Here is a 14,520-nt window from a genome sequence, read left to right on the forward strand (position 1 = left end):
AATATTGTTAACATTTTGATTCAAATATGAAATATAAGTAAAAATTATGACAAAGATTAGTTTATGAACTATCACTAAATACAATACAATGGTTTGGTTCAAATCGAATTCCGATTTTTGATATTAGGAGCAATGGATGAAAGAAGCCATATAGGCCATACTGATAGAATCCCTTGTTTCAATTCTATATTGGGTCATTCCATGCCTTCATTAGATTTTTATAAAAACTTGTATACAGACTAAGGTTCATGTATCTATATTTGGGCAAAATTTTAAAATCTTAACTATTATATATTTAGAGATATTTAAGGTAAAAGCATGAAAAATTACCTTTTAGCGAGTGTCTATAATTATTAAATTAAAGATTGTTTAAAAATTATGCAATTACATAACAAATCAGGTATCAAAATGAAGCCTATACTTTTTATTGAAAATAAAAAAACTATCTTAAAGTCACCATAAAGAAAATTGGCCTCAGATATAATTTTAGATAAATATTACTATTACCATTCTATATGAGAATAAAAAAAATGTTACAACTTTATAGGCGAAATCGATTAAATCTCTAAAAATGAAAAATATTCCATTCTATATGAGTTGAGTATAAAAAAATTCAAATGAAGACTTTACTACTTCTTAGGCAAAATTAATAAATACTCGTAAAAAATGATAAATATAATTTAATATTATAGATGACTTTCATTTTAATTAATCTAATTAATAATTTCTATATAATAACTACGACGTTCCTATCCAACAGAAGAACTATTTTTATACTATATGCACCACATTTTATTAAGTATTTATATTATTAAAATTCCATTTTAAAAAAATTGTAATGTTACGCCCAAATTTTTATATTTTTCTGACGGATTGGCTGCCCAGTATAAAAATTGGAAAAACTTTTCAAATATATCATCACTCGGAAGATTTTGGCATCAGTAGAATGGCGTTTTAAGCCATCACACAAACATAACCAATGGATGTGTATTATGCAAAATTTAATATAAGCCATATTGAATTTGAATTCATCATATAAGGTGAGTATGATGCAGGAGAAGTTATTATTAGACAACCCTTTTTGGATCTATCCCAGGAACATAAAAATACATGAAGGAATTCCTCTGAGATTAGAATGTTTTATGTTAAAAATGTATTTGAGTGCGACAGAAACTACAATAAAAATCTTGGTATGGGGATGGAAGTATTATTTATAAATTTGGTGGTTGGCTTTGGTTATGAAAAAGAATGAGAAAACGAAACACCCGCGGCTGTTTAAATCTTTTATCTTTTACAATTTTAGAATATAATTGCATAATATATGATTATTTTTAAAAAAAATTTGCGCTAGCCATGAGCTGCTGATATCAAAATCGGCGGCACGCTGGCGTGATTTTCATAAACGGCGTAACAATATCAGCAGTCGGCTGCACAGGTCTGTAGATAGATAATCAAATTCATTCCATAATTTAAAATATATTTAAAACAAAATTTAGTTAAATATAAATAAATATATATTTTAAGCAAATAAATTTTAAAAAAAAATAGTTTTAATTGTCTCATCCTTATGTAAAGTAAATGTTCGTCCAGTAGCAGTTGAAGGACTGGCCACATCCAAAATTTGTGATTTATGTGTTATGATATCAAGATCAAATGATATAGATTGTGTTTAGCTTGTGTTTGTACATTATATATAATCTGCATATAGAATTTATTTTTGGTTAAAGTTTTTTTTATATTAATTTGATATTTAAAAAGTTTATAATTTTTATGTATAAAAATCAGACGATATTAGTGAATTGATAGGTTTAATTATATATAATGCAATGAAATTATAATTTTTTGTAGAAAAATCAGACGTTATAAAGGAGAAAATCGTATTTTTGTAAAAATCCAGACATGGAAATTAATTGTAATTTTATATATGCAATAAGAAATTATAAATATATAGCGACGAAATATATTTTTGGTAGATATTGATATTCATTTTTAATTTTAATAAAGCAATTCATTCGATATAGTTAATTATTTGTGTAAATAAATTAATTTTCTAACTTAATTAATTTCTAAATTTAATTAGTTTCTCAATTTGATACACATTACTATATTATGTATCCACAATTTGTCAATCAAGGAGAGTTTGGAAATTGAGTTGAGGATGCAAAAAATTAACTAACACCTATTTTTCGAATTTTTTTTCAATTAATTGTCAAAGATACATGTTATATATCCATTTTTCTTCAAATTTTATTTGCTTTAATATTAGAGTGAAATGTTATATTTAATATCCGAGATTCGTTGAGTTTGAATAAAATTTAGCTTCAATTTTATTCTGAGAAATTGGATGAAAAGTATGAAATTTTTACGTTTCTTGTATTGTAAGTGCTTTATTGCATTTTCTCATATTCGTCTTCCATAATATAGGAGAAATCTATTCCTTTTAAATTATATAATTTAAACTTATAAAATATGAAATATTATGGGAAAAAATTTTTTTAATAAAGCCTGTTCTGCTTATTTCGCCCGAAAAAATTTAAAACTCACCCACCGATTCTTTAAAATAATTTGTGAAGATAATTCAGCTGTTTTGTTTTATATTTCATTATTATCATGTTTTGATTACAGTATCTTTCGGCATCACAATGATAAAGAAAAGGAAATTTTAACAAAACTAATACCCGCCCATAATCAAAACTTTTATATAATCGGGCATGAGTTTATATCTATTTATTTTATTTCCCATGAGCGTTTAAGTAAGTGGTTTTGCCTTTTGCGCGCACAAAAATTTTGGATGGGTTTCTCACTTAAGCCCCCCCCCCTATGCGCTCTCTATAAGATATTTCAAACCCTAAACATATATTGTTCTTAAATTAGTCATTTTATCACAATAATTATGAAATATAAAAAATAATAATCTTATATTATTAAATTATTTTTTTGCTATAGTTAACTTACATAAACATCACATAAATTGGAAGATAAATATAATAAATTTGCATACATATTAAAAAAAATATATATCATTTTAAAAAAAAAACAAATACAAATATTAATATTAAAATTATCATTTTATGGGATGAGGCTACACATGAAGCTAAAATAATTAGCCTTGTAAATAGCAATTGCTAGTTTTTTTCCTCGAGAATAAGCCTTTACGAGGTTCATCCTTAAGTTTACGAATGCGAGCACCCAGCTCTTTAAAAAAGGATAAAGAGCGATTCCCAAAGGTTGTTAAGGTAGTGGAAATTATAAGAATCAATATGTAGTCTTGCAAAATTTCTCGAATATTTAACAATTTTTAATTGCACTTTTTAGCAAGGATGTTTGGAGTTTGATTTGAGGAAACCAATGGATCAATGCACTTATAATTCCAGATCTACATTTGCTCCTCCCAAGGAAACTGAGAAATCCCTTCTGGACGTTTCCCATCAGAAAAGACTTTGAAGTTTTAGAATGGACAGAATTTGAACTGAGATGATCGCATTACATAAATTATGTCTAACAACACCATTTTTACAAGATGTCTAACAATATGATTTTTATAAGAACGACAATGAAGGTTATATCTTAAATTTAACAGTAGAACTGCAACAGTGGCAAATGTGGCTATGGTTTATTAAACAGTTTACGCGAATACCAATGGCGTGAGTGAGCCCATTTGGTTTAGTTGTAATTGTATATTAACAGAAGGAATACAAGAGATTATGACCAGATCCATTAAGCAGAAGAAGAGAACAGAATCATGGAGGGTCAGATAATTGCATTCTGGAAAAAGGTGATTAAAAGCAGCTTGTAATTATAGGCTTATCCTGATCCTTCGCCTATTCGTCTGAAAAGGGGTAATCAGCAATAATTCGGGACCTTCCAATCGATAATAGCACCATCAAAGGAAGGACCAGGTCTTAAAAAATGGAAATTTACTATTTTTCATTAATATACAAGTAGGAAAGCAGATAAGGCAAGATCGGAAAAATAACCATTCCTGGTAGATAAAGAAGCTTGAGCCCAAGCGATTTCATTGAGCTTAGGGGGTATGGGATATTTAAAAATAAGAGTCGAGCGTAACGCATATAAGATCCTAGGAATGTTAAAGAAAATTTTTAAGAGAGAAAAGCTTTACGGGAGAGGAGTAGGCAAAACAAATCCGCCAACTCAAAAGTTTCTCAGGAGTGGTATGAAGGAAGAGATCACCGTTACCACCAACAAAGCCTAAATGATTTAGTTCCTGGGTGGTAAGGTATGAAGTAGATTCAATAATTATATTAATAATAACTAGAGTTGAAATATTCCTGGGAATTTTCGGAAATAACTGTCCCATGGGAATTTAACGGTAATTAATGGAAATAAACGTGAATTAACGGAAATTTATGGGAATTCGCGATATAGCTTAAATAACCAACAATTTACCATTTATATTCTAGATTGAGAATTTGAGGAAAATTGCTGTTTATAAAGTATAAGTTATGCCAAATTGATACCAGCATCTTAATTTTTTATTTCCTAACTTATTTCTTGGTTTAGAGTATGTTTCCAAAAAATGGCCATATACGTTCTGATGAAGCATTATGAGGTATTATAAATTCTTTAGGCAATTGTAGGTAATGATTTGGTTGTACACCTTCCGCCATGTTATTAAAGTAAGATATCTCATTCCACCCTAAATTCTAGAATTTCTATAAACCATCTTTAGCTAGATATTCACTTAAATTTCCTATAATCAAATCAGCATTTAATTTTTAAAAATCAGAAAAGGACTTTATTATTGAGATCACACGACCATTCTCAATCCCCCAAATCTAGTATGCAATGATTTGCAGAAAAATGGATTTCTTTGCAACATATTCTTTTCTCCTTAAAATAAATGTTTTTATTCTTAACTGTATATTGCATATTATTATTATTAACAATTTTAATATTAAGCAATCAAACTTCAAAAAGTAATACTTTGTCACATATGTAAGTAGTAATATTTCAGCATTTAGTCCAATAATTTCAAATATCATCTTTATTTTCACCAAAAAATTATTATCCAGAATTTGGGTTTAAGGATTCTATCATTAATATTATAGATTGCCATTTCTTGATTCTGTAACTCTACCTACCAAGAAGAGTTTAACTCTGTTAGCGGCTTCTCGGTAAACTCTTTATCCTTATTATTGCATTATCCTGTTGGATTTAGCAAAGTGTTAATTACCGTGTTTCTCTTTTAGTTTTGTCAAATTAAAATAATTCTCCTTAATTTCTTTTATTAACGTTTTATCCTTTCTATCTATTTTATTCAATGAATCTAGAGCCACTATAATATTAATAAATTTAGCCCATGTGCAGCACACTCAATTCATTGCAAATGGAAATAGGTTTACTTAGTTTAATTATTTCCAAAAATATTTAAAAAATTTGAAATTTTGGAACTTTTTTTTCCCATTCAATAAATTCCCAGGAAATATTCACGGGAATTCCCCAAAATTCCCAGGTTTAATAACCCTAATAATAAATGTCTTAATTTTTTTTATATTACACATTTGTTGCTTAACATGTTTTGTGCTTTTAATTTATTTTTTAAAGTTATATGCCTATAATTATTATCATTTTACCATCTGGTAACTGTAAGCATTTTATTTCCATTCTATTTAAATTCTTTTGATATTGTAGGATTTATTATAATAAAACAGATTAGAAAAATACAACATTTTGCATATTGTTTTATATAAGATTTTTTTTACATTTGTGTATTCTAGAAAACCCAGTTACGAAATGGTAACATATTTTTCCCAAAATAATAGCTGGTTCAAATTTCTTTTTTAATTTTCTTAAAGAAATCAAGAAATAAATTAAACGGTGACCAGGGTCGAATAACCCACTCAATCTTTATAATAATTTTCTAGGACATATATTCAAAAATAATCCCATTTATATTTTTCTCTATATTGTCATAATTTCTATGGTGGCAATGTATATCTGGCCTCTACTTGGTCTTAGACATAGTCTTTTTGCAGTACCGCCAACTCCATCAAATCTACTTTTCTCATGTGTGGTGATGGAATGTCATTAGGCGAGTACACCAAAATCCAATTAATCACGGCACTAGTTAATAATGTTTCTATCTTGTGCCACGAAATCGTTGGAAAAATATATATTTTGATTGAATAGAGCAATATAATTATTAAACTGAGCTTGGAAATTAATTTAATTAAGATAAATTTGATAAAAAATTATCAATTATATTGATCATACATGTTTCTAAAATCGAAAACAATATAAATATAAAATTGTTATATTTAAAAAATTAAGATATTAAACACAAATTTTTTATTAAATTTATCCCTAAATTAATTTTAAGCTTAATTTTAAAAAAAAGTGTAAATAATCTTCAGCCTCTTTGTTTAATGGGCATTTCCCAACCCCGAATAGGCCTCGTTTCTCGTTTTCTCCTTTTTCTTCATTTAAAGTGATCCTGATCATCAAATCAAATCGAGAATTTTCATGTTATCTATTACTTTCATTCAGTTTGTAGATGAATTAGGTTCCTGGTCTTTCTTTTCTCCTTAGGTGGATGCGCCTGCAAGGTACTTCGAGCTGTTCCACCTCCATATTTTCTTCTACTGTTCATCAGAGAAGGTAGTGGGGCAGGTTTTGAAACCAGATATTCCGACATCACCTCTTTCTTTAACACTTACAACCTGTAGAGGAAACGATGATAGCATTATATCCCAGATTAGAAGGAACCTTTTAACTACCATTAGCTGTCTGAGAGTATTGCTGCTTTCTTGCCAAGTTAAAGCAGGACTTATCCATATTATAATATCAAAATAGGACGAGATAATAAAACCCTTACTGATAATAGTATATTATTTTTTTTTATCTCAAATAAAGTTTGCCAGCATCTGTTTCAAAAAACCGACAAAATGATGTAAGGAATGACCTAAATATAATTTAAGAGAAATCTTTTAAATTATATAAAATATATTTTAAAAAATATATAACAAACATTATATATAAGCCAAATTATAAAATACACCACCTCGTGAGGAGAATTTTATACCCACTAAAAAAATAGTTTTAAAAAAATATCTTTTAGAAAATTTTTTGCCCAAAATTTTGAGCAAAAAATCAAGATTAAAATTTCTTTTTTTTTAAATTTGTTATTACATCATGAAAGATTTTTAATGAATAAAAATCACAAAAGACTTGCCTATAAAAGATTTTTCTATAAAAAAAATTTGGAATTTTAGATAACATTTAATCAAAAAACTTTTTTGAGCATTCACAAAAATCTTTTTAAAAAATCTTCTGAGATAAATCTCTTTTAAGATCCATTATTTTGAGCATTTCAAACTCTGAAATGAACTTTGTGAGTTTATTAAGGAAGTAATAAGATTCCCAATCCGATTTTTAATATAAAGGATAGTTATTTATTTCAATATAAAATTTCATTTGAAAAAAAAAATCATTTTTTAAATCTTATGGTACAAATAAATACTCAGAAATTATTTTATAAAAATTATTTTTTTTCACAGAATACATATCTGGACTGCATTTTCGCAAGATTTGTTATTTGCAATCAAGTAATTTTTACATAAATAAAATAATCTAGCTCAATAACAGTAAAAATAAGATTTCCAAATTTGACCTCTATAGTGAAAGAATGATTGAAATTAAAATTGTTATATGACCCAGTTTTTATCCCCTATAGCTTGACTATTAGGTCTTTAGAATTATGAAAATGGCTCCAACTCCATAAGGTAAATTAAAACTGATCACTTTTAATATGTAAAGTGTCAATAGAGAACTCTTTCATAAAATTTTACTTACAAAAGAAACTCTGGTAAAAATGTTAAAAAAATTGTTTTTTCCAAATCTATTTATATCTCTGAATAAAATATTTATTTAAAGATTCTTGTTACTATGGATATATATATGTGTAGAGAAATCTGTAGAATCATTAAAATATTCTTCATTAGTTTAAATAAATATTATCATATTTAATTTTGCTTTTATAATTAGATAAATAAATCTGCTTTGAAAATGAAAATGAAAATAAAATAGAAAAATTTAATATAATAAATATTATAAACTTTTCCAAAATAAGCATTAAAGCGTAAAAAGTCGGCTAATTCGCAGGCAGTATCTATTTCAGCTTGTACTACAGTTTTAGCCTTAAAATATAAATATTCACAAATTAATTTACATTTATGTATCATAAAATATAAGTGTTATTAAAATTTATGAACACGTTTAATATTAATTAATGAAAAATAAATGTTTCCCTATCCGCCAAATATAGATAACCGTTGCCATTATCAAGAGAATGAAAATGTGATTCATTTTTTAAAAAAAATAGTGTTAAAAATCTAAATTTGACGTGATTTCAAAAGAATCCATATCCGTAATGATATACGAAAAATAAAAACCTGCAAAATCTATTTTTTTGGATAGGAACCCACTTTCAGTTGGCCGAATTTTTAAAAAAGTTTATAAGATATCTCAAACTTAAAATATTTATATTCTCCATTTTAATGTTGTGCAAAAAATTTGAATATTTGCTATAACTTTTGGTAAGCGGAAAATAATTCTCAGGAAAAAAACTCCCCAATAATAATTCCTAGATATAATTCCTCGGAATTGATTTTCTTAAAATTTTTAAATATTTTGAGGATTTTTATTTAGCGGATATATTTACAGGGAATTTTTCTTCTATTTTATTAACTTTGTAATTTTTAATATCTTAATAAACGGAAATTTTTTCTTCCGAGGAATTATTTTCCTAGATTCATAACTTTGATAATTTGATGTTTAACTATTATTTCATTCTATTTTTTTTACAAATTATGATGTGAAAATTAATATGAAATTTTTCATATTCAATTATTAAAAAAGGAAGAATATGAATGAAATATAAGATTAATATTTTTTGGTTTATGAGGTGCCTATATTTTTAATGATGTTAGATTCAGGGCCGGTCATGACTAAGGAAGAAAATTTATGATTTTGTTAATACTAGAATTGAGTTTGATTGTACAGCTTATTATTATTTTATTGAATGCTTTAAAAAATGATTTTTCGGTATTGATTACAAATTTGTAACCCAATTTTTTTATTACAGAAAATTGGCCACTATCACTTTACCAAATTTCTAGGTGAAGATGCTAGATTGTGAAATGAAAATTGTCAGGTCAATATTGGTTGATAAATTAACAGGTAGGCAAATAAAACAAGATATTGAAAATTATGAAATAAATAAGTTCTCAGAAAGTTATCTACTTTGGAGAGGGAATTAAATTTTTCAAAATAAAATAGGAGTTAAATTACTAATATTTAGTATTCATAATTTTAAGAAAAGAGATCATAATTAATGTTTTTTTAATATTGAATTATATTTATATCTAGGAAAAAGAGTATTAGAATATAAAATTGTTGTAAAAACATTTATTATTCTTTATCAATGTTGTTTTTAACTTTTGATTTTAAGTTTTATGATTAGATAAAATATTAAATCCCATTTATAAATAAAAATGAATTATTTGTGAGGTGGGGGAGGGGAGAGGGGTCAATGACCTCGCACAGCAGTGACAAGAGAATCTTAACATAATTATAAACAAAATTTAATGTTAATGACATAAAAATATAATACACAAGGCCTTAAGTTTAATGATTTTATAATAAAATTTAAGATAACACCATAATATTGTAAATATAATATCTTTTAATGGCATGTTTACAATTGTATAAATTTTCTGGTGAATTCCATGACAAATCACAAAAACACGATTTTCAATCCGACCCCCTTTAATTTTTTTTCAAACTTTTACTACTCTTTATATATTATAACTAAGAAAAAAATAAAATTTTATCCTTCAATTCCTAATTCTTACAGCGGATGAGATATGGGTCTCAAAAATCGAAAAAATAAAGCATTTTAAATAATCCCTTCATTAGAATTCTTTATATTTAATTGAGATAGAATCGCCATTTAAATTTCTTTATATATCTTAAAAATAGGTTTTTAAAGTGATATAATGTTTTTTAGATGTAAAAAACTGAAAATATCTAAAAATCAAATCGGCATTTTTTGTTATATATAGCTATAGAATTAATTTATTCTTATACAAATTTTCGTTGAGCCGAAAACAGCTTCAGGAGATATAGCATTTTAATCAGGGGTTCGAATCGTTAAGTATATCGATTCGGTTCGTTCCGGTTTATAGTTTAAAATTTTATAAAAATCTTCCCCGGGTGTTTTTTAAAGAAATTCATATCGATTGGCTCCGGTTTCAAATTTATAACGGTTTATCCGGTTCATTCCGGTTTTTTATAAATTTGATTTTAAAAAAAAATTAATCACATAATAATTAAAATGCTATTACTTTTAACATAATGTAAGACCATTTATTATAAAGCACAAGATAAATAAAAGTATAAAAATAATATAATGCAATTTTAGTTAAATATTTTAAATTGAAGTTTATAGTAAGATTATATTATTTTAAGATTAAAGAAACAAAAAAACAGATTGAGAAAAATATTGGAATTGTATTTTCCCTAAATTAAAAGCAACTATTATTGTAAAAATAATTAATAAATAATTTATATAAGAATAAACTCGTTAATTTAGTCAAAAATAGTTTTATGTGATAACTGTTTTAAGATTATTTCTTATCTAATTAATTAGTAATTTTCCTAATCTCTATTAAATTGAGTATATAAAGTAAAAACAATAAGCTTGGTATTTTGATATGAAGATAAAGGCGATTTGATTGTATAAAAAATTTTTAATTTGAAAGGAAATCACGAATTTATTTGCCCCCATAATTTTAAATTTCAGTTAATAATTTAAAATTAATTTTTTTAAAAACCGTGAACTGGTGACCGGTTTACATCAGTTCAAAAATATTTATAACAGTTAGATTTGCTCTTTTTATATTTTTATATTTCTTTATAACGATTCGTTCCGATTTTGCGGTTCAGTTCGAAACCCTTATTTTAATATTAGTCAATTGCAAAATTTCTTATTAAATATTTGATATTAATCAATAATTTTAAATATAAGTCAAAAACTATCAAATCTTTTTAGAATTTAAAAGAATAGATATTTAAGAACTGAAAAATTATTTTGGATAAGAGGGGGGGGGGCTTTGATTAATTTATTTGATGAATTGAAATTTCTCTTCTCATAATAATAACTACAAAATACCAGTTGTTAAAAGATACATTTTAAATGGATCTAGATACATTGTCTAATATGTATCTCGATAAAGATATATTAATATTCTATTGCTAAAATTAAAATTTTGAATGAGCTAAAAAAAAAAATTTATAAAATTAAAATGATTGTAAGATTTTTAAAAACTGATGTTGACTTGCAAAATATTTCAAGAGTAGTGATCAAATATAACCATTGCTTGAAGATTATATAATCAATAACATTTTTTTATTTTAGATTGAGGATGGGGAAAAATTTACATTATCTAAATTAACAATAAGGAATTGCAAAATTACAGAGCTCGTGATATGATCTTAATAATCTTGAATGAGGAATATATTATTGTGTGTATGTTAATTGAGAAGGTCTTCTGCCTATCAATATCAATTTAAAATTTTGATAAATAGTAATGATGGGTTTCTGGTCCTCCAGATAAGACATAACTTTTTGGTTTAAAATAAGCAAATTTAAAGTTCATTTTATATCACCATGATTTAATTCCTTAAGATAGCATAAAATGGGTTTTTCTTCAATACACAATTCTCTCCTATACTTTATTGATATATAAGGGTTTTTAACATTCATTATATGAGTTTTAATCAGGTTTAAAATAAGCAAATTTAAAGTTCATTTTTATATCACCATGATTTAATTCCTTAAGATAGCATAAAATGGGTTTTTCTTCAATACAATTCTCTCCTAAACTTTATTGATATATAAGGGTTTTTAACATTCTTTATATGAGTTTTAATCAGGGAATTATAAATCTGGTTTTATAATAATTGGATTAGATAAAATACATTTTCCTTGACCAATTTCTTTAAAATCTTCTTGTATTTAGAGTCCAAGAATTGATAAAACCATCAAAATCTAATTTTGTTTCAAGAATGTGTTTTTTCAAATTAATTTTTCATGGGCTTAATGATTTCACATTGGTAGTTAATATAATATTAATTATCTTATAAAGAAATTTTCAAAATATCTCTCTTAATTTTTACCAGATTAACAATTATTTTTAAATAGAATTTTCTTTTTTGTTTATGCATTTCTTTTTAAATGGTGTCTCACCCATTAATAAAAGTGTCATTTAAATGTTTAAGGAGAGCATCATTATATTCCATGAAATGTGATATTGATTGAAGCATGTAATTTTTTATGGTAGGTATGGCAAATTTTATCCTTAGCTTTTAATAATTTCAGGTCAATCATCTAATGGAATTTCTTAGGCCTTCATGCCTTGAATGCTAAATTGAATGAATTATAATGTATAAACAATTGTTGAAAAAATTAAATTTTAGGAATGAATTCAATATATTACGTAAATTATCAATAGCCTCCTCTCCTCCCTGCTTTTTCCATATCTTTTTAAACACATAAAATATTAAATTTAGATTAAATATTATAATTAATGATTTATATAATATTAAAAGAATTTATAAAGAACCTTTATAATTGACTAATGATTAAAAGCTATATCTCATAAAGCTGGGCTCAGCCAGTTTAAAAATAACTACATATAAAAAAAATTGGAAAAAAAAATGATGATTTGATTTTATGATTATTTCCAGTTTTTAACATTTTAAATGTTTTAACATTATGTCTCTTTAAAGGCCTTATTATAATAAATTATTCTAACTTAATTATTTCCAAAAGTATATAAAATTAAAAAGAATGAACGTTGTCTAAAATGTCCCATTTTTTAATTAATATACTTGTCCAATCATAGTAGCAGCCATTAAATTCATACGTTCACGATTGCTTACTAAATCAGCAGCTTTTAGAAAAATCTGTGCTCTCTTTTCATAAGGTTGGTTATCCCATTCTTCTTGAGCATTTAAGCTAACATTTATTGCTTTTTTAATTAGTTCCTATAGTATATTAAATTAATTTTTTTAAATCATAGTATATAACTGGGGATGCATAGTAAAATTTTGCTAATTTATGTTTGTGGTTGTATGGCTAATTTTATTAATTATATTTCTATTGTATAAATATTTTTTACAATCAATTGATATTTTATATCGTCTGTTCTATATTCCTGATCTCCAATGATAATAGGGATGTCAAATACCTGATCTTTATAAACAGATAATGCCTTTAATAATTTTTCACTTTCCCAAGAACCATGTTCATAATTAAGAATAGGCTCATTTTTAGGTATTAAATTATCTAAAACATATGTTGATAATTTCCTATAAAGGAACAATGCAACAATTATAAATAATTATAATAATTTTACCTGAGTTTCTGTTGGCTTACAACCTTAAGATATTTTTGAAAAAACATGCCAAATAATTTATTTGTCTGCATATAATCGTATAACATTTGTTAGTAAAAAGTTCTACCATTTTCTGATTGGTCCATATTTATAATCCTTAATTATATCTTAATCAATGATTTATACATAGATCATTGATCTTAATTGATCACAACAGCAATGATGATGACGTACTAGTCACAGTGGGTAACCAAATAGTGGGGGAGGGGTAAAAAAATCAGATAACTCAAAAATCTTTTAAAAGGCCTTCACTATCAAGTAATTAAGTATTTTAGTCTATGAGAAGAGCCTATTCATAGGCCTAGTCAGGAGAGAGGATGATGGGGGGAGGGTAATGGAAAATCTCTTTCTCAGAAGTTTATTTAATAAATATTATTTTAGCCAAATTCAACTTTGCATACCCCCCCCCCCTGTCTTCTCCCAAACCCAAAATTCGTAGCCACAAAGCAATGGCAGGTAGACGAGACCCTCAAAATTTTAGTTCCTAAACCTATCCCCTCTATAAAAATCTTTGACTTCATAAATTGCCCCGAAAATAAATTCTGGCCCCCAATTTAAAAAAAATATTATTGAATTTTAATTCAAATATGAGATGCGTTGGCGCTTTTAGATATTTCAGCAGACATCAATAAATAGTTCCTTTAAACTGATAGTAGTTTGAACAACAGTTATTTCTCTCCCATTACATTCTTATTTTTAAAATATTTATCCAAAAAAATATATAAAATATTTTCCAGGAACCAAAGAATTTATGGGGGTGGGGGCAGGTTCAATTTTTTTGAGAGGAGGGGGTGCAGTAAATTTTTTCTAAATAAAGCTAGAATCGGACGTTTCAGTTCCCGTAAAGATTTTTCTTAACCTTTTCCTAACATGGTAAGTCACTCGATGCTAGTGAGATTTAATTAATTAAACAATTAAGATAAATTATAATGTTGCAAGCTATTATCTGCTTATCATGCAGTGATATTTAAACGAGTATTTTACCAATACATGTCAACTATTTAATATTGTAAAATAACTGAAAGAGGACGAATATTCTTAC

General features: G+C 25.9%; 1 protein-coding gene across 2 annotated transcripts in view; it reads right to left on the reverse strand.

The window, feature by feature from the left end:
- Positions 1-13,482, reverse strand: part of LOC135928441 (delta-1-pyrroline-5-carboxylate dehydrogenase, mitochondrial-like) — a 43,920-nt gene extending 30,438 nt beyond the window's left edge. The window contains exons 1-5 of one of the 2 annotated variants that reach the window (XM_065464901.1): positions 13,440-13,482; positions 13,203-13,392; positions 13,112-13,159; positions 12,913-13,068; positions 8,076-8,156 (exon numbers count right to left, since the gene is read on the reverse strand). In XM_065464901.1, the coding sequence (XP_065320973.1) occupies positions 8,076-8,156; positions 12,913-12,945 (114 nt within the window). In that variant the 5' untranslated portion in view covers positions 12,946-13,068; positions 13,112-13,159; positions 13,203-13,392; positions 13,440-13,482. Of the gene's footprint in view, positions 1-8,075; positions 8,157-12,912; positions 13,069-13,111; positions 13,160-13,202; positions 13,393-13,439 lie in introns of those variants that run through there. The other variant, XR_010572328.1, reaches the window with a different exon arrangement.
- Between the last annotated feature and the right edge of the window lie 1,038 nt (positions 13,483-14,520).

Source organism: Gordionus sp. m RMFG-2023, chromosome 4, assembly GCF_954871325.1.
Source record: "Gordionus sp. m RMFG-2023 chromosome 4, tfGorSpeb1-WG-v2, whole genome shotgun sequence".
NCBI lineage: Eukaryota > Metazoa > Nematomorpha > Gordioida > Chordodea > Parachordodidae > Gordionus > Gordionus sp. m RMFG-2023.